The sequence below is a fragment of the Leptodactylus fuscus genome, chromosome 11, assembly GCF_031893055.1.
Source record: "Leptodactylus fuscus isolate aLepFus1 chromosome 11, aLepFus1.hap2, whole genome shotgun sequence".
NCBI lineage: Eukaryota > Metazoa > Chordata > Amphibia > Anura > Leptodactylidae > Leptodactylus > Leptodactylus fuscus.
Genome location: NC_134275.1, coordinates 4,281,024 through 4,299,299, shown reverse-complemented (window position 1 = coordinate 4,299,299; position 18,276 = coordinate 4,281,024). Strand labels below are relative to the sequence as shown.

General features: G+C 45.2%; 1 protein-coding gene across 2 annotated transcripts in view; it reads left to right on the top strand.

Annotated features, from left to right (window-relative positions):
• The window catches only part of CAPN6 (calpain 6), a 31,329-nt gene extending 13,325 nt beyond the window's left edge, over nt 1–18,004 (top strand). Inside the window, exons 3-13 of one of the 2 annotated variants that reach the window (XM_075258958.1) lie at nt 5,902–6,033; nt 6,918–7,126; nt 7,405–7,597; nt 9,173–9,366; nt 9,747–9,824; nt 9,961–10,156; nt 12,756–12,878; nt 14,549–14,751; nt 15,116–15,237; nt 16,303–16,439; nt 17,095–18,004. In XM_075258958.1, coding sequence (XP_075115059.1) covers nt 5,902–6,033; nt 6,918–7,126; nt 7,405–7,597; nt 9,173–9,366; nt 9,747–9,824; nt 9,961–10,156; nt 12,756–12,878; nt 14,549–14,751; nt 15,116–15,237; nt 16,303–16,439; nt 17,095–17,277 — 1,770 coding nt within the window. In that variant the 3' untranslated portion in view covers nt 17,278–18,004. The remainder of the gene's footprint in view (nt 1–5,901; nt 6,034–6,917; nt 7,127–7,404; nt 7,598–9,172; nt 9,367–9,746; nt 9,825–9,960; nt 10,157–12,755; nt 12,879–14,548; nt 14,752–15,115; nt 15,238–16,302; nt 16,440–17,094) is intronic. The other variant, XM_075258959.1, reaches the window with a different exon arrangement.
• Nucleotides 18,005–18,276: the final 272 nt, after the last annotated feature.

The following is an 18,276-nucleotide window of genomic DNA, read 5'->3' as shown; positions in this document are numbered from 1 at the left end:
CTAATAAATCTAACCTTGTTGCTAACACCTAGGGAGTAACCTATAGGGGGCCTGGGAGTAACATATAGGGGGCCTGGGAGTAACCTACAGGGGGCCTGGGAGTAACATATAGGGGGCCTGGGAGTAACCTACAGGGGGCCTGGGAGTAACCTATAGGGGGCCTGGGAGTAACCTACAGGGGGCCTGGGAGTAACCTACAGGGGGCCTGGGAGTAACCTACAGGGGGCCTGGGAGTAACCTACAGGGGGCCTGGGAGTAACCTACAGGGGGCCTGGGAGTAACCTATAGGGGGCCTGGGAGTAACCTACAGGGGGCCTGGGAGTAACCTACAGGGGGCCTGGGAGTAACCTACAGGGGGCCTGGGAGTAACCTACAGGGGGCCTGGGAGTAACCTATAGGGGGCCTGGGAGTAACCTACAGGGGGCCTGGGAGTAACCTACAGGGGGCCTGGGAGTAACCTATAGGGGGCCTGGGAGTAACCTACAGGGGGCCTGGGAGTAACCTACAGGGGGCCTGGGAGTAACCTACAGGGGGCCTGGGAGTAACCTATAGGGGGCCTGGGAGTAACCTACAGGGGGCCTGGGAGTAACCTACAGGGGGCCTGGGAGTAACCTACAGGGGGCTGGGAATAACCTATAGGGGGCCTGGGAGTAACCTATAGGGGGCCTGGGAGTAACCTACAGGGGGCCTGGGAGTAACCTACAGGGGGCCTGGGAGTAACCTACAGGGGGCCTGGGAGTAACCTATAGGGGGCCTGGGAGTAACCTACAGGGGGCCTGGGAGTAACCTACAGGGGGCCTGGGAGTAACCTATAGGGGGCCTGGGAGTAACCTACAGGGGGCCTGGGAGTAACCTATAGGGGGCCTGGGAGTAACCTACAGGGGGCTGGGAATAACCTACAGGGGGCCTGGGAGTAACCTACAGGGGGCCTGGGAGTAACCTACAGGGGGCCTGGGAGTAACCTACAGGGGGCCTGGGAGTAACCTACAGGGGGCCTGGGAGTAACCTACAGGGGGCCTGGGAGTAACCTATAGGGGCCTGGGAATAACCTATAGGGGGCTGGGAGTTACACGTCGCTCCTGAATCACTGCTTGAGAAAAATCCGCTTCTAATAAGATACCAAGCCTGTTTTTTTCTGTCTCAATGAAATTATTTTAAAAAAAAACATGATGACCCCAAAAATCTTCACTTATCTTACTATACCTACTAAGCCATGACTATACTATGTATCATGGGGTCAGTGTATCTCGCTTTGTACTCCAGATTTTTGATCACACCATTTTTGTTAACATTGGGCAGATTTACTAAAACTGATACAAAGTATTTCTGAAATACTTAGATGTTACTTATTTGACGCTACACAATTATTATAAGGTCAAAGCCCCTTCCTGATTCTCTGCGTCTCATGTCGGAGGGGGATGGGATAAGACCGGTGCACAATGCCAGCTCTCTGTGAATGGGAAACTCGTGTGGCCCGAAAACGTGTTGAAGCTCATTCAGTGCTTTTGTGTCCCGTACATCTAATAGCAGGGTCAGATCACATCTGTAGGATCGCTCCTCTGGGATTTATTCCTTCTTTGGATGAAATGTCTCTCTTGTTTTGTAAAGAACATTTTCTCCCAAAGGTGATTATTGAGAAATGTTCCTAAATCCAGAGATCTCATTCCCGCCCTGGTTTATATTCATTACAAGTGTAAAGGGGTAGGTGCTGTGTTAGAGGAGTCCCTCAAAGACAATCTACTCACATGCTCCCCATTTGGTGGGATGACCTAAACTAGTGGGGAACATGGTAACCCTGACATAAGATGCCTGGAACAAAGAACAATAAGTGTTACGTGATTTATTGGGTGATCTATCTGGACCAATGGTGGTCTAACTATGGGTACCCCAACCAATCTGCAACTTATCCCCTACCCTGTGGCTAGAGGATAAGTTGATTTGATGGGAACCCACCATCATTGGGTGGCCACACATCCTACTAATATTATAAGTGTGAAAGTTTGTGGGTTTGGATGTTTGTTCCTCAATCACGCCTAAATGGGCAAATGGATTTACCTGGAATTTCACACATACATACCTTGGGTCCCGGATTGAAAGATAGGCTACTTGGTATCCCCGTAGACAACCGGAATTCACGTCTGCGAACGGTGATTGTCACTTCAGAATTCGCTGAAGGACCTGAGATGACGTCATCCCAGGCCCTTCAGCCGCTCACCCGCTTGGCTGACGCTTCTGTGTGGGCGGAGCTATTGGACGCCCAGCAAGCAGACCAAGATGGCGCCGCTAAGCACTCCGTGGCGTCCAGAACAAGCTCCCGTACTGTGGGGCAGCAAGACGTGCATTAGCTGCCCTGCCTGTGTTCGCTCGCCAGCAGATCAAAGTATTCTGCTGTGGCCGGGGAGAGGGTCGCCTGCGCCGCTGTATGGAAAGGCTACTGTCCTGCACCACCTACGGCCTAAACAGTTTGCAGGTCAGTCGGGGCTATAGCGATCATACAGCCTATGTCTGCGATCACACTGAATCGTGCTACCAGCTCTGGTGAGTACGCCGTGTCATTCGGCAACGGGACACTGAAATGTGACGGCAGGGGAGTTAGGGGATTTTGCGTAGGGGGGCCTGCTACATGGGGGAAGGGGGGGTTGGGGGTACAGGGGGTGTCCGACATGTGGGGGCCATAGAAGGGGGGGACTTCAGGAAACGGGGGGGTGGGGAGGTGGACCTGGGGTGCCGCGGTAGGGAGAGGGAGTCAGGGGAGCCACGGGGGGGGGGGCGCAGAGAGAATGGGGATGCTGCGGGGGTGTGGCTGGGGCGGGAAGGGGCATGAGCGCGGGGGACGAAGGTGGCTGCGGGGAGCCAGGAGCAGCTGGTAGGTAAAGAGCCCGCGGGGACTAGCGAGGAGCAAATGGGACAGGAACGCGCAGGAGTGGACGTGGCGGCACACGGCGGATCATAACCAATGGCGAATGCCTAAATATCAGCGGCTCAGCGCCAACTCAAACCTGCAGACGAGGTCGCGGGCAGACGCTTATAGACTCATATAGAACAGACATCATGTGACGGAATATCATAAAACCATGTTCTTTATTGCAGAGCTGCTCATTCTGTGCCACATCTCTCGTAATATATTATCAGTAAGAAGGACTTATCTGTTTGCTGCTTGTCGCTCGGTATCTTCTGTTCCTCTCCACTATACCTAACATCTGGTTTTCATGAACAAACCGTGGGAGAGTTGGCACATGTGTTAACACAATCTCTGATGCAGACGGAATTACAGCCAAGGAACAGGAGCACAAACTGTAAACTGGATACGGGAACCCTCAGATATCACTTTACACCTTCACTTCAGCTATCGTTGTCACCTATGGGTGGAATTTTACAATCCAAAGTCTCAGCCTGTATATAACAGAATACGGGAAATAATATTTCCGGAACTCATCCCAAGTATGATGAGCGTCTGACAAGCACTGAAGCAACAGCTGGCAATATTATAAGGAAAATACAAATGTGAAGCCTCAGACTCCCACACCAGAGTTCCAAGAAACTGCTGCAATAGAAGGAGGTAGAATATTAACTATTTCAGAAAGTTATGGGATTGTATATTTATACCAGATAGGCATTGCCTATTACACCTTACTAATCTGATATCGGAATGGAATAGACGCAAAGTGGAAGGCAAGAAAAGCATGGCCTCGGCCATACTGATGTCTGGTCTACCTTCACTATCGTCATGGCCAGCGAAGGGAAACTGGAGACATTGGGGCAATCCTACTAATATTATAAAGATTTGGATGTTTGTGTGTTTGTTCTTCAATCACACCTACACGGGCGAACGGATATGTCTGAAAATGCGCACATACATACCTTGGGTCCCAGATTGAACAATAGGCTACATGGAATTCCCGTACACCACTGCAATTCACTCCCGTGCCCGGTGCTTCTCACGGTTCAATTCGCTGCAGTCCTGGCACGCTGTAGGACCTGGGATGACGTCATCCCAGCCCTTTCAGCAGCTCGCCTAATTGGGTGCCGCTTCTCTATGTGGGCGGAGTTATTGTTCGGCCGCCGTCCACACCGTCTCTGAGAGGTCCGGAGTGTCCTGCACAAGGGCCTCTACTCTGGGGCAGCAACAAGTCCATACGCTGCCCCACCTCTGTGGCCTCACCACGGGACCGCAGTACTCTGCCGCGGCCGGACAGGGGGTCACCTGCGCCGCGCTCTGGAACGCCGGTTTGGCCAGCTGTCCTGTAGCGTCTGCCGTCTCTGGACACTACAAGTTGGACGGGGTAGGTAAGACGGGGGAAGGGGGCATGGGGGAAGGGGAAAAAGGGGGCACGGAGTAGGTAACACGGGAAAAGGGGGCACGTTCCTGGGGGGCAAAGGGGCACGAGGTAGGAGGAAGAAGTGAGCACATGGGGAAGTGGGTAGGGAGAAAGGGGGGTGGCGAGGGACAGGAGGTAAACAGTTCCAGCGGGCCGGAGGGTGGACCCTGAAGGTCCATGGACCCACAGGTGTAGGAAGGGCCCGCTGTGGACACAAGGCAAAGGAACAAGCCTGCGCACTGCTCCAGGTGGGTCCCGCAGGGGTCGGGGTTCCGCGGACGAAGTCGCGGGTAAAAGCTAGTTTACTATAATATGTACAGCAGAAAACGTTTTCTAATGCTATACACCTCAGCAATAATGATGGTTTGTAGAATATGACATAGGTAAGTTATATGACCTATGACCCAAGAAGAACACGAGGTTTTAACATTGTAACAGACTATTCAGTAACTTAAAGTGTAACCAGAATAAACCCATCCATTGAGGGCTATCGGATCATTCAGACTCATTGATCTAATTGTCATTGGCAGCCATGAGAACAGATCAGGTGATGTCATAATATAAGACTATATGGTTAACGGGTGATGTCATAAGTGCAAGTGAACGGAGGTGAAATTATATTGTCAATGTAACCCTATAAGGATTGGTAATAAAATACACAGAGATAGAAGTAGAATGTGACATGAAATGGTTATCATGAAATATCCGAGTGACCACGTACAGCCATAAAGCTCCAGACTCTCCAACAGATCTCATGTCAAAATGACTAACAAGCAGAGTGACTTGGCAGAGGAATAAGGATGACATGGTGGTTCGGTGAATAATCTAGAAGTGACTTGTCAGTGCCCTGTCTAGCTGCTGAAAGTTATGGGATCTCACTGTCCGTGCCTTGTCCTTAGTTTCCCTTGTAGGAGGATTGGAAAAAAAAAGACATGGGACTGCTTCATTTTCCCCAAATATGGCGTCATACGTCAGGGCAGTATATGGCGGCACATTGATGTCAACTACATTTTTTTCATTTTCGAGCTACACTTTTTAATACAGAGGGGTCCAGGGAGAATGGGAAACCCCTTCTGAGCAGATCGGGCACTGTTCACACCTTCTTTCATGACACAAGCTAAAATGGATCTGCAACTATTGTACAACCATTTCCACCAGTGCCCAGTGGACCCCATTGACTTATAATAAGATTCATTGGATTCCACCGCTGAGAATCTGCAATAAAGTCTCCAATACAGAACTTAAATGACTAAAATTCTCTCTGCCGCCTCTCTAGGTCCAATAGGAGCAGTATAAACCCCTATGTAGCGCCCCCTACTGGCAGGCAGCATTTTATTATATATATGACTGGTATTTTGAGCTTATTGAAGATGCTTAAGAAAAAATGAGACCCCCGTGCCTTATAAAGAATTCTAGACATAGATTTAAGAAATTCCATTAACCTACAGATCAATTCCATTTCTGCTGCATTGCAATCCCAGATACGACTCGTGGACAGGCACGGCACTGCTATTGGAAGACCCTGGTTGATTTTTATTTCAACTTCCCTATTCATTGATATTCTCTTCTATCTTATTTATAGGAACTTTGTGATGACCCCCACCTGTTTGTAGATGGGATCAGCCATCATGATCTACATCAAGGCAAACTTGGAAACTGCTGGTTTGTGGCCGCTTGCTCTTGTCTTGCCCTCCGGAAGTCTCTTTGGAAAAAGGTACCAGGAGTAGATACATGAACATAAAAGACATAAAATGATACATTTGTGCTCAGATCATAACAATGTAACGTAACTTCAACATCATGTAGAAGATCAATGGGACTGGTGTTTTGTGTGCCAGACATAACCTAGTTGTGTGTTGGCCCAAGATGCAACAGAATTATTGGGAGTCTCCGGCCATAGGGAAGATCTAGGGTGCTAGAAGGTCCTGGACTGGAGTAGATTTCTGGAATAAGTTATAGCAAATTTGATAAGCTGGGGCAGTGATGTCTAAATTCGCTCCCCATTCACACAAGCAGAACAGGAAATGCTAAACGTCACAATTTTTGCACAAAAACCAAACACGTGGGACTAAAGTTGTGCCGAAAACGAACGTCCAAGGCAAGAAACATTGGTCTGTCTAGTTGTATAATGGACCATGGGAAGAATATGCAAATCTGTCTTCCATGATGTAATTAGGAAGTCAGATGCTGCCTCAGTATTGCAAACCAATAGAGGGCGCTCACTGGAATGTGCAAGCCTGTCTTCCCTGATGTAGTTGGGAAGACAGAATTCCAGTGAAATAACCCAATAAAGGCTGCTCCCTTTTGCGTCATGCCCGACCTTCCAAGAGGCCTTTGTTTTGCAATGACGCTGGGATTATTACCAGGTATAGTCTCTCAATCGAGGACAGCTGTTACATCATGGAAGACAGATTTGCATATTCTTCCCATGGTCCTTTGCAAAGTGGAGTGCTAAAGGCTTAATGAGTCTCCACACACCTATATGGTGGTCTCTCCCTAAGGAGTGACAATATCCCTTTAATTGAATAATATTAGGGTGCCATTGTCTGTCTGTTATGTAGGCCGCTGCTATTTATATGACTTCTTCTTGCTCTGTAGGTTATTCCACAATGGAAAGAACAAGAATGGGACCTAAAAAGACCACACAGATATTCAGGAATTTTCCATTTCCAGTTCTGGTGTTTGGGAGACTGGGTTGATGTCGTCATCGATGATCGCTTGCCAACCATGGATGGGGATTTGATCTACTGCCATTCTAATATGAAGAACGAATTCTGGAGCGCTCTCCTGGAGAAGGCTTATGCCAAGTGAGAACCTTCTATATCTCAAGATGTGAAAGCTGACTTAGATCCAGGACAAAAGGTCCCTGATGCTACATTTCCTTTTGTAACAAGTCTGGTTTTGGCAGATCTTCTCCCATCCATAGTCCTTGCACTACATCCACACATTACGTTCCACGTTTGTGCATTTGGTGCCAGTTCGGTAACACTTTCACTTGACCTTTTTTATTGTGTCTTGCCAGATTCTGCAAGTAAACCCACAACTCTACCAACTACTCTGAGCCATTTGGTTTATTTTTCTGTAGGTTGGCCGGAACGTATGAAGCCCTTGACGGTGGCAGCACAGCCGATGCCATTGTGGATTTCACAGGGGCAGTCACTGAAAGCCTCGACTTATCAGATGGCAAATACAAAGCGAATATCACAGAACAGACAAAGTTGTTTGAAGAGCTTTTGAAAGTTTTTAAGAGGGACGGACTGATCTGCTGCCATCTGAAGGTATTGTAAGATCTGCACCGATACTCATTGTGGTTGGATCTTTGTTACATACTGTAGGTTACACATACGTTGTCCATGACCATAACTGGGTGACAGGTTCGCTCAGCATCAGTCATTGCATTTGCAGGCAGTTCTGCTTTCCTGAAACACATTGTATGGAGGTTGGAAGGTTTATTTGTTTCCAATGCCTGTCATTGGTATAGGCTTTATATTCTAGGACTGACATCATGTGCAAAACATTTACAGAAAGAATTCTGATAATATTCTAAATGTTGAGTTTATGAAGAAGGATGAAAAGTTTCCAGGAATTATTTCTGGCGTCTGGGACTGTCACGACCTGTGATTAGTAGGTTTTCGTTACAATAGGTCAGCGAGATGCAATAACTTGTATTTGTTTGCTTAACACCATCTGCAACCAATTCCCATTACTTGTAACAAGTCTCCAGATCTGTAACGTGAATGGTCTCTAGATACAGATGATGAAAGTTTGGAAGAAATCTGTTATATGACATTGCGATATAGGTCCCTGAACACTGTGCGGTCACTTATCATGCTGGGCTCGCTCTGGGTTACTTGCTTAGTAATAGATGTTAATCATTGTATCATCATCATCATCATCATCATCATCTGACTAATATTACAAATGTGAGAGTCTGAGGGTTTGGATGTTTGTTCCTCGATCACGCAAAAACAGCTGAACTGATTTGGATGGAATTTGCCACATAGATAGTTTGTAATCTGCATTAACACACTGGCTACTTTTTATCCCATTAAATGACATGGCTTCACAACTGTTGATGAATTTATGTTCATATACTATGTTACCCTGTAGGAGATTTCATCTATTTGCCGTTTTGCTGATAAAGCCCGTCCTGTTATCTCTCTATGTAAACACACAGATAACACAGAAGCTGCTCAGACACTGAGATAGGAAAACCCCTTTCATCCAAATTGCCAGATGTAGCAGAGCTGAGTATGCATAGATCTACCTGGATATGCTGTGCCTATGCAGAGATGTAGCAGTGCTGGGTATGCTGTGTCTATACAGAGATGTAGCAGAGCTGGATATTCTGTGCCTATGCAGAGATGTAGCAGAGCTGAGTATGCAAATACCTAGCGCTGCTGGATATGCTGTGCCTATGCAGAGATGTAGCGGAGCTGGGTATGCACACATGTAGCAGAGCTGGATATGCAGAGATGTAGCAGAGCTGGGTATGCTGTGCCTATGCAGAGATGTAGCAGAGCTGGGTATGCTGTGCCTATGCAGAGATGTAGCAAAGCTGGGTATGCTGTATTTATGTAGCAGAGCTGGAAATACAGACATGTAGCACAGCCAGAAGACGTGTAGCAGAGATGAATATGCAGTCATGTAGCAGAGCTAGAAATGCAGAGATGTAACCCAGCTTGATATGCAGAAATGTAGCACAACTGTGTATTCTGTGATTATACAGAGATGTAGTAGAGCTGGATATACAGACATGTAGCAGAGCTAGATATGCAGCTCTTTTCAAGCATTGCATTGTAGAGACCACAAATAACTAGAACATATGTGTGTATTCCTCACTCTCTCCTAAGGCTGCGTCATCCAGGGATATGGAGGCAGTGACTCCTATGGGACTCATCAAAGGACATGCATACTCGGTGACAGACATAAAGAAGGTGTCCATGGGAGAGAAGACTCTTTGCTTTGGAAAGACGTCCAAACTATTCATGATAAGAATGCGGAATCCTTGGGGAAAGAGGGAGTGGAGAGGCGCATGGAACGATGAGTAAGTAAAACGTACCAACCACATATATATATTACCGTACAATGTATACAATAGTCCATAGACTACAGCAAGTGTCCTTTTATATTCTGCTCAGATATAGACTATACAATGTTAGACCTATAATAGGAAATAGATAAGTAATTGTATCTAACTTTATGGAACACAGATGTTATATCCCGTGAGCCCTGACAAATAACAGCGTAGACTTCATGCCATGGTAAGCCGCTGGGTTTGCAGTTGGCAGAGCTAATCTATCACAATCCACTGAATATATTGTTCTTTATCGTGCATGCCCGGGGCAACTTTCGCTTCCTAGAAAGACAAGGGAACTACAAGGAAATTTTGGAATATACCAGAAAACTCTTAGCTTTGTCTTGAAGGTCTGAAGAATGGAGAAAAGTGAGCAAATCAGAGAAAGGGAAGCTCGGACTGACAATGCGGAACGATGGCGAGTTCTGGTGAGACTGAGATAGCTCCGATATACTGACATCGGCTGTAGCTCTCATACACATTACATTGGGGGGGTTTGGGGTCCGCTTCTTTAGGTTGTACTTGACGTCACAATGAATCGGCGCTGTGCTCTTCTTCCTATAGGATGACCTTCGAGGACTGGTGCAGTAACTTCACTCACGTTGACGTCTGCCGCATGATAAACACGTCGTATCTCACCCAACACAAAACCTGGGAGAAGGGCGAAGCTCGCGGACAATGGACGAATAATGCTGATGCCGTGCTCAATCGCTCGGGAGGATGCTTCAATAATAAAAGTACATTTTTTCAGAATCCTCAGGTGACTGCCCGCCTGTTTGTTAGAGATGGCAAGTAAGATGGTGCCAAGGATCCGCCTTGTGATCCTGCATGTGAAAAACTGACCTAAAGAAAAGGAATCCCTTGCATTCCCCATGTTTTAGTGTATACGGTCTGCGAGGATTCCATAGGTGACATATCCAACCCTATATATACCCTGCCCAGATAAATAAGTTATTACTTTTATATTCTCCCAAGACATCTCGCCTTACAAAATCAGCCTTGAATTAGAAAAATCCAGAAGTTAAAATCCTCTTCATCTGATCTCGTAGTCTGATTCTCCGCTTGATGCACGGACCTCTATGTATAGCTTGTGTAGGAGACCTAAAGTAGTCATGTTGGCTTCAATGGCAAATTGGACAAGTGAGGAGGTTTATTTCAGGCCACCATATGGATAAAGCTATGTCACATCTGTGCCGGACCCGAGTAATGGAGAAGCGATGCCGGTGTGAACCTGGTGTAAGTGGATTTTGTGTTTGGGTCTTTTGACATGTCCATATGTTTCATTGCTGGATATTCTCTTGCTTCTTTCCTATCTTGTATTCCCAGTATAAATGTCCGTTCCATTGCCTATACCCAAGGCGTCCTCACCATTTCCGGATAAGCCGTTGTACATGTCTATCAGTGGTTTACAATATGTCTGCCCATACTATAATCTGTGTGTCGGCGTATTCCCCCATATGTAGGCCCCATCCCTTATTGTAAGATTTCCTGATGGGATGGGCACCACGTCTTATGATGTCCTCTCAATCTCAAGGGCATGGCCCAAGACACAAGTCTACGTCTAATGTACAATCAGTGACTACATCGGGTTCCCCATGTGACCAAATATCTGCGACAACAAAAATGGAAGTCTATCAACAATAGTCTCTGTACCATCAAGGAGCTTTAGGTATTAAAACTAAGATTTCACATTGATAAGACGCAGCGGTCAGGAGAGCTCTAGGTGACGCAGAATCTGTACAGCAGGAGGCGCTCTGCACTGTGTGAACAGGAGGCATATGTGTGTGTAAGAAGACTCCTTCTCTCCATCATCCCTCTCTCCTCCTTCATCCTTCTCTCCATCATCCCTCTCTCCTCCATCCCTCTCTCCTTCATCCCTCTCTTCTTCATCATCCCTTTCTCCTCCATCCCTCTCTCCTCCATCATCCTTCTCTCCTCCACCCCTCTCTCCTCCATCATCCTTCTCTCCTCCACCCCTCTCTCCTCCTTCATCCTTCTCTCCATCATCCCTTTCTCCTCCATCATCCCTCTCTCCTCCATCCCTCTCTCCTCCATCCCTCTCTCCTTCATCCCTCTCTTCTTCATCATCCCTTTCTCCTCCACCCCTCTCTCCTCCATCATCCTTCTCTCCTCCATACCAAATTGACTTCACTTCCTTGCTGTTTGTCTTCTGTATACAGCCCTTTGTCAGAGAATGGTCCTCCATTGGTGGAAGAAGCGCTGCAAAGATTAGTTCTCCATTGTAAATGGGATTACAAGGTGGTCCCCATAGTAAGAACCCCGCAATCGCCATGTAAAAGAGTCTTCTGACCACTGACGCCATTTCTTGCATTAAGTTAAAGCTGATCAATTTCGGTAAATTTCGTGTAAGTCCATAACTTTATGGTCAAGGAATCGCTCTCCAGGACTCACGCCAGATGTCTGCATCTTTGTAGTTTATAGGAGCATCCCCTATGTAGAAGGACACTGTATATATATACTGTATACGCATCATTATATGGAAGGACACTGTATATATACTGTATACACATCATTATATGGAAGGACACTGTATATATATATATATATATACTGTATACACATCATTATATGGAAGGACACTGTATATATATATATATATATATATACTGTATACACATCATTATATGGAAGGACACTGTATATATACTGTATACACATCATTATATGGAAGGACACTGTATATATACTGTATACACATCATTATATGGAAGGACACTGTATATATACTGTATACACATCATTATATGGAAGGACACTGTATATATACTGTAAACACATCATTATATGGAAGGACACTGTATATATACTGTATACACATCATTATATGGAAGGACACTGTATATATACTGTATACACATCATTATATGGAAGGACACTGTATATATATTGTATACACATCATTATATGGAAGGACACTGTATATATACTGTATACACATCATTATATGGAAGGACACTATATATATATATATATATATATATATATATATACTGCATATACATCATTATATGGAAGGACACTGTATATATATATATATATATATATATACTGCATATACATCATTATATGGAAGGACACTGTATATATACTGTATACACATCATTATATGGAAGGACACTGTATATATATTGTATACACATCATTATATGGAAGGACACTGTATATATACTGTATACACATCATTATATGGAAGGACACTGTATATATATATATATATACTGCATATACATCATTATATGGAAGGACACTGTATATATATATATACTGTACATCATTATATGGAAGGACAAGTCGTCTTCTCTCTTTTCTAGAGTAAAACCTTCCTGTTTTATTTTTAGTACATCTTTGAGGTGAAGAAAGAAGAAGACGACGTTCTGATCTCTCTGCAACAAGAAGATCAGCGGATACACAAGAAGTTCGGGAAAGGAGACAATTTTATTATTGGCTTTGAAATTCTCAAGGTAGAAAACCTAAGACGCCTCTTCTGTATTTATAGGTGCGACCAAATATCTGAAGGAAATTTCCCGAAGGGTTTTAAACGGACACAAAATATCAGATAACAAGAACTAATCCGAGATTGTGTCTTCTGAGTCAGAAAGTGTTGTAACCAGTTTGTCACTCTGTAATCCCATGTTATAGCCGTGTGTTCACACCTAGGATGTGCGAATAGTGGCTCGCTTTACAAGTATAGCAAATCCAGAGTATTGTATATAACCTGTATACCATAGCAAGAATGTAATATAATACTGTACTAGAGGAGCTAAGTATTTCTATAATATACAGACTTATTAATGGATTGTGATGTCGGTATATAGTTATCACTGTAGATGTGACAGCCCTTTCCTGGCCTTGAAGATCGATGTTATTATATACTGCTAGAAAGCTGAATTCAGTACGTGCCCCGGTGTCAGAGACATCGGTGCCGTTAGTTATGTCTCCACCATCATGACGCTAGGTTACAAGGCACAACCTCTGACAGTGGGGAGATATCGGTACCGTTAGCGTCATGACAGTGGGGGCATAAGTAAGTTGTAAGGCACACCCCTCTGACAGTGGGGAGATATTGGTACTGTTAGTTATGCCCCCATTGTCATGATACTATGTTGTAAGGCACACCCTTCTGACAGTGGGGAGATATTGGTACCGTTAGTTATGCCCCCACTGTCATGATGCTAGATTGTAAGGCACACCCTTCTGACAGTGGGGAGATATTGGTACCGTTAGTTATGCCCCCACTGTCATGATGCTAGATTGTAAGGCACACCCTTCTGACAGTGGGGAGATATGGGTACCATTAGTTATGCCTCCACTGTCATGACTCTATGTTGTAAGGCACACCCTTCTGACAGTGGGGAGATATCGGTGCTGAAGCTAATGGCACCAATATCTCCGCCACCCAGATGCATACTGTCAAACCTGACCGTGCGCTGAATTAATCTCTTACCAAGTGCACCAACGTCTTCATTAATAACTATAAATATAGTTATTGTTTAGTGCCAACTTATTCTGCAGGACTTCACAAATCAGGGGGTGTGATACACATATGCGATGCAGGAACTTAAAGATGGTCAGGTTCTGAGGAATAGAGTAGAAAGGATAGAATAAAACACATTATCTTAGTGTGTAGCAGTGTATAATAACAATGTGATCAGGGCGTGTGATAATCCTGCCTATAAAGATGTGTATTTAGGATATGTTCGCAGCTGCTGTAGTTGCGTCTTATTCTGATTGTCTGGGTTAGAGCATTCCAGAGCACCGATGCAGCACGAGAAAAGACTTGGAGATGTTCAGAGAGCAGAAGATCATTGGGAGAATGGAGAGGACAGTTAGGAGGGTAGACAGTGATGAGGGGGTGGGGGGGATATGGAGCTGCAGCACTATGGAGGGATTTGTGGGTGAGTGTGATAACTTTACATTAGATAGTGGCTCGGTAACCAGTGCAGCGACTGACACAAGGTAGATGCTGTATGAGGACTGGCTATACCATGCTCCATGGACTATTTCTTTCCCGTTGATAAAGCATTTTGGTCTTCATGTTATAGTTTCTACCGTTCAGTTTCATGTCATTCGGAGCCGATCACTATATAAAGTAACAAGACAGAGGAATAATCGCTCGCCATTCTTTTCTTAGGTTGAACAGAACAGACAATACAGAATTCACAAGATGCAGGGACAGCACAGAACGGCCTCCTCCGCCTACATGAACCTGCGCTCTATTTTCCTGAGAAAAGTATTGAAGAGAGGAAGATACGTCCTAATTCCTACAACGTTCCAACCCGGAGTCATCTGTGAATTCAACCTCAGACTTTATACAGATGTGCCGTCCGATTTCAGGTATTCCACCATGTATAACCTGACAATTCTCCCATTATGATGTGTGTGTATCCTCATACATAAGATATATAGTAGTGCTGATATCATCTGGACAGAAGCTGCTGCGCCCTGAAATCTGCATTTATTCTCCTCACATATAGTACAAGGCTGCTGCATCACCTTGTGGTGACAACTGGTATTGCAGGAAATAGACAAAACTGCAAAGTCAAAAATAACTGTAACCTAAGGATATAAGGGGGCATAGCTATAGCATATTGTCCTGATATCACAGTGTTGTATAAATGAGATGTTATGACACAACTGATGTAACAACTTCTAGGTTCTGTGGTTTCTCGTCTTATATGTTATGTGATGACCTCTGCAGGGAGCTGCTGCAGGATAAACCTGGAGGAACCTGCTGGAACTTCTTATTGGGCTATCCTAAAAGAGTCAGTCAAGTGGTGGTGCGGAGCATAGAAGGAGTGGAGCCGCAGGGGAAAGCGGAAGGTAATCGGGAGAAGCCAGACATTAAGGTTTTCTGTCATTCCTGTAATTGCTGTTTCCTCTTCTAGTTTTGGGAACAGATTATGCAATTCCTTGGCCTGGTCTGTTATGACGTCTGTGTATTGCACAATTTTAGCTCCAGGGACCAAATCGTTGTTTAATTTACAGATCTGCCCAAATGTAAGTGGTGACGAATACTGAATACATCTAGGAGTTTTTTAGTTGTCATGCAGATCCAAGCAGTTATATGCAAAGAGACAAATGCACAGAATGGTTAGGTCAGGCAGCTGCTGTAAGGTGGTGTTCACACCGGCACTTGTACTATGTTGGAGGATTCCGTTCCCCTCTCTGCATGGGCGATGACTATCATGATCATTGTGATTGACAATGTACCCGCACGATCACTGGCAGCAGCCCTAGTGATATCCAAGCCGGGTCCCTGCTGCAAGTGCTGGGGATGGAGAACTCCAATCCTTTATATATATACAGCATGTCCATTACACCTCTCAGAAGATGGGGATGAAACACAGCAAAATGTATGTTTCACCTGAAGGCCAAAATAGGGGTTAATAAAGAAGTCAGATCTGCAATAACTGCAGTAGTAACCTTGTGGACTTCACTTGTCACTTGGTTGGTGGGGCTGCGCTTAGACTTGATGTAGAGCGAACACCGATTGAGTATTTGCCCATTGAATCAAACCAGACCATTGAGTCTGTCCAGTACAAAGCCAATGTATTCATTCCTAGGAAAAACATCAGAGACTAACACTGAGCCCCAAGAAAGAACAATGAACTCAAACTTGGTTATTGCCTCACAAAACTAATTCAGTGCAAAGTCCGGATATTCTAATAAAGCCCTGACAAGTTGGCGACACCTATAAAATATCACTTTGTGATACAAAATTGCAAAAGAATATTATCTTGAAAAGCTGGATATCTCACGAGACACATCTGAAGATGTCCCAGCAATAGGTATGGAAGCATGAGCGATGGGATAAGACTCCTTCAGGTATTGGCTGCTCATGTTTTTGGTATACTGCCATGTGACATATGGTAAATGTATTTGCAGGGGCCGATCTCTACGTTGTCATCAAATGTGAAAATGAGAGGGTCCGATCCGAAGTCCACGAAAATACGAGCAGCGCTGTTATTGATATGAGGGCGATTTTCTACCGTAGGAGAATCAGTGAACCGATAGCTATTCAGGTAATGCATTATATTATCAAATACATTGTCATGTAACCCTATGGAATATTTATAGAGCCGGGATTTTGCACTGATCCTAATTGGCCGTTATGGGCACAGGGTTGTATTATACGGCTGATGTCCCATTACAACAGCCGGGCTTGGAGGTAAATCTTATCCCAGCTGTTATAACCCTTGAGAAAGTCAGCAAGATATTCGACATCCGTGTGGTTATATAGGGGGGTTCATCTATCACTCTACATTGGGACTGTGGGCGCCTTGTCATAAATAAGGAGCACCCTCCGCTGTCACAGGGGTTTGGCAATGACGACTCTCACCCTATACGTCTATTAGTCTATTCCTTGGCACCAATAGATTTTAATGTAACGATTTATATAATAAACACAGTAAGCAAATAGCACAGAAAACAAGGAAGGAAACTAAATAGTTAAGTTAATAATCACGTTTTACGTATCCCAACATAGTGCAATAAAAAATCTAGTGATTTCCTCGAAAGAATAAGCCCTGTACAGCTACACGGATGGAACAATGTAAGCTTTATGTACTGAATCGTTGCACGCTGAAGCCCAGAGGCAAACACTCAATGTAATGTATTCAGACAGGATTTGTTGCATTATTTTAACATAAAGCCATTTTCTTGTACTCCGACCCTCAGGTCTGGGGGAGCAGGATCATGTGTGACCAGTTCCTGGGCCAAGTGCTCCTGGCTGCATCGCCCAATGACCCGGGAGAAGAGCAGAGTCTTCAGCTGCACAACAAGGATGAGCAAACAGCCCAGGAGATGCCAGGCCGGATCAATGTCAAGGTTGTCTCCTCTGATGACCTGCTCGATCTGTGAATGTGAGAGAGTCTCCCGGACACAGACAGGGCTGCAAGCTAAAGACAGTCGGACATGGCTGAGTAGATGACGTCTTCTGAGCGTGCACAGACACTGGCAAGTTGTGCTGAGCACATTCATGTGAACGTTCTTATTCCAAATGATCAAGGCTTATGGTACAGAAAAGGATTCTTACAATACTGGCCTCAATGTGCTAGAAGCCTGATCTTATCATATAGTCATCCTGCACCATTTATTAGGTCTTATCTGTTCTGTACAGGGTGTATATCCCGTGCCTATAGCAGCTTATGTCCCACCACGTCATACAGGGAGCCTAGTATGGCAGGGGGTGATCGGGTGCCCTTCAAACTGGACCAGGAGTCTAAATCTCATAAAACACAATAGAATTTTATGGCCATTTAGACACAATCGGGAAGATCCATCGTTACATTGTTCGCAGTTCCCGTCTCCGTCATGGAGACATTGAACAATATGGAGTCGGGGTCAGTGTTATTTATGACAACCCTGCGCCATCTTTACTACACGTGAAACTACTGGGTGAGGGTCAGTCACACTCCAAACCTTTATCACTTTTTTCTTTGGTGAGGGCTAATATTCCTTAAAGGGATTCTACCATTAAAACCTCTTTTTTTGTGGATAAGACGTCGGAATAGTCTTTAGAAAGTCTATTCGTCTCTTACCTTTAGATGTGGTCTCCGCCGCGCCGTTCCTTAGAAATACCAGTAAAAACCGGTATGTAAATTAGTTCTCTCACAGCGATGGGGGCGGGCCCCAGCACTGAAAATGCGATGGGAGCATCCCCACTGCTGCTCGAGAACACGATCCTGCGACGCCTCTATCTTCAGCTGGATCCTCCCCTTCTCTGTCTCTTCCTCCTGCGTCACCTCCGACGCCTGCGCAGTTGGCTCTGCTAGTGAGACACTAGTAGAGCCGACTGCGCATGCTGGCCGGCGGCCATTTTTGGGAGGCCGCTCTTGCTCTTGTAGTTCAATGCAGGAG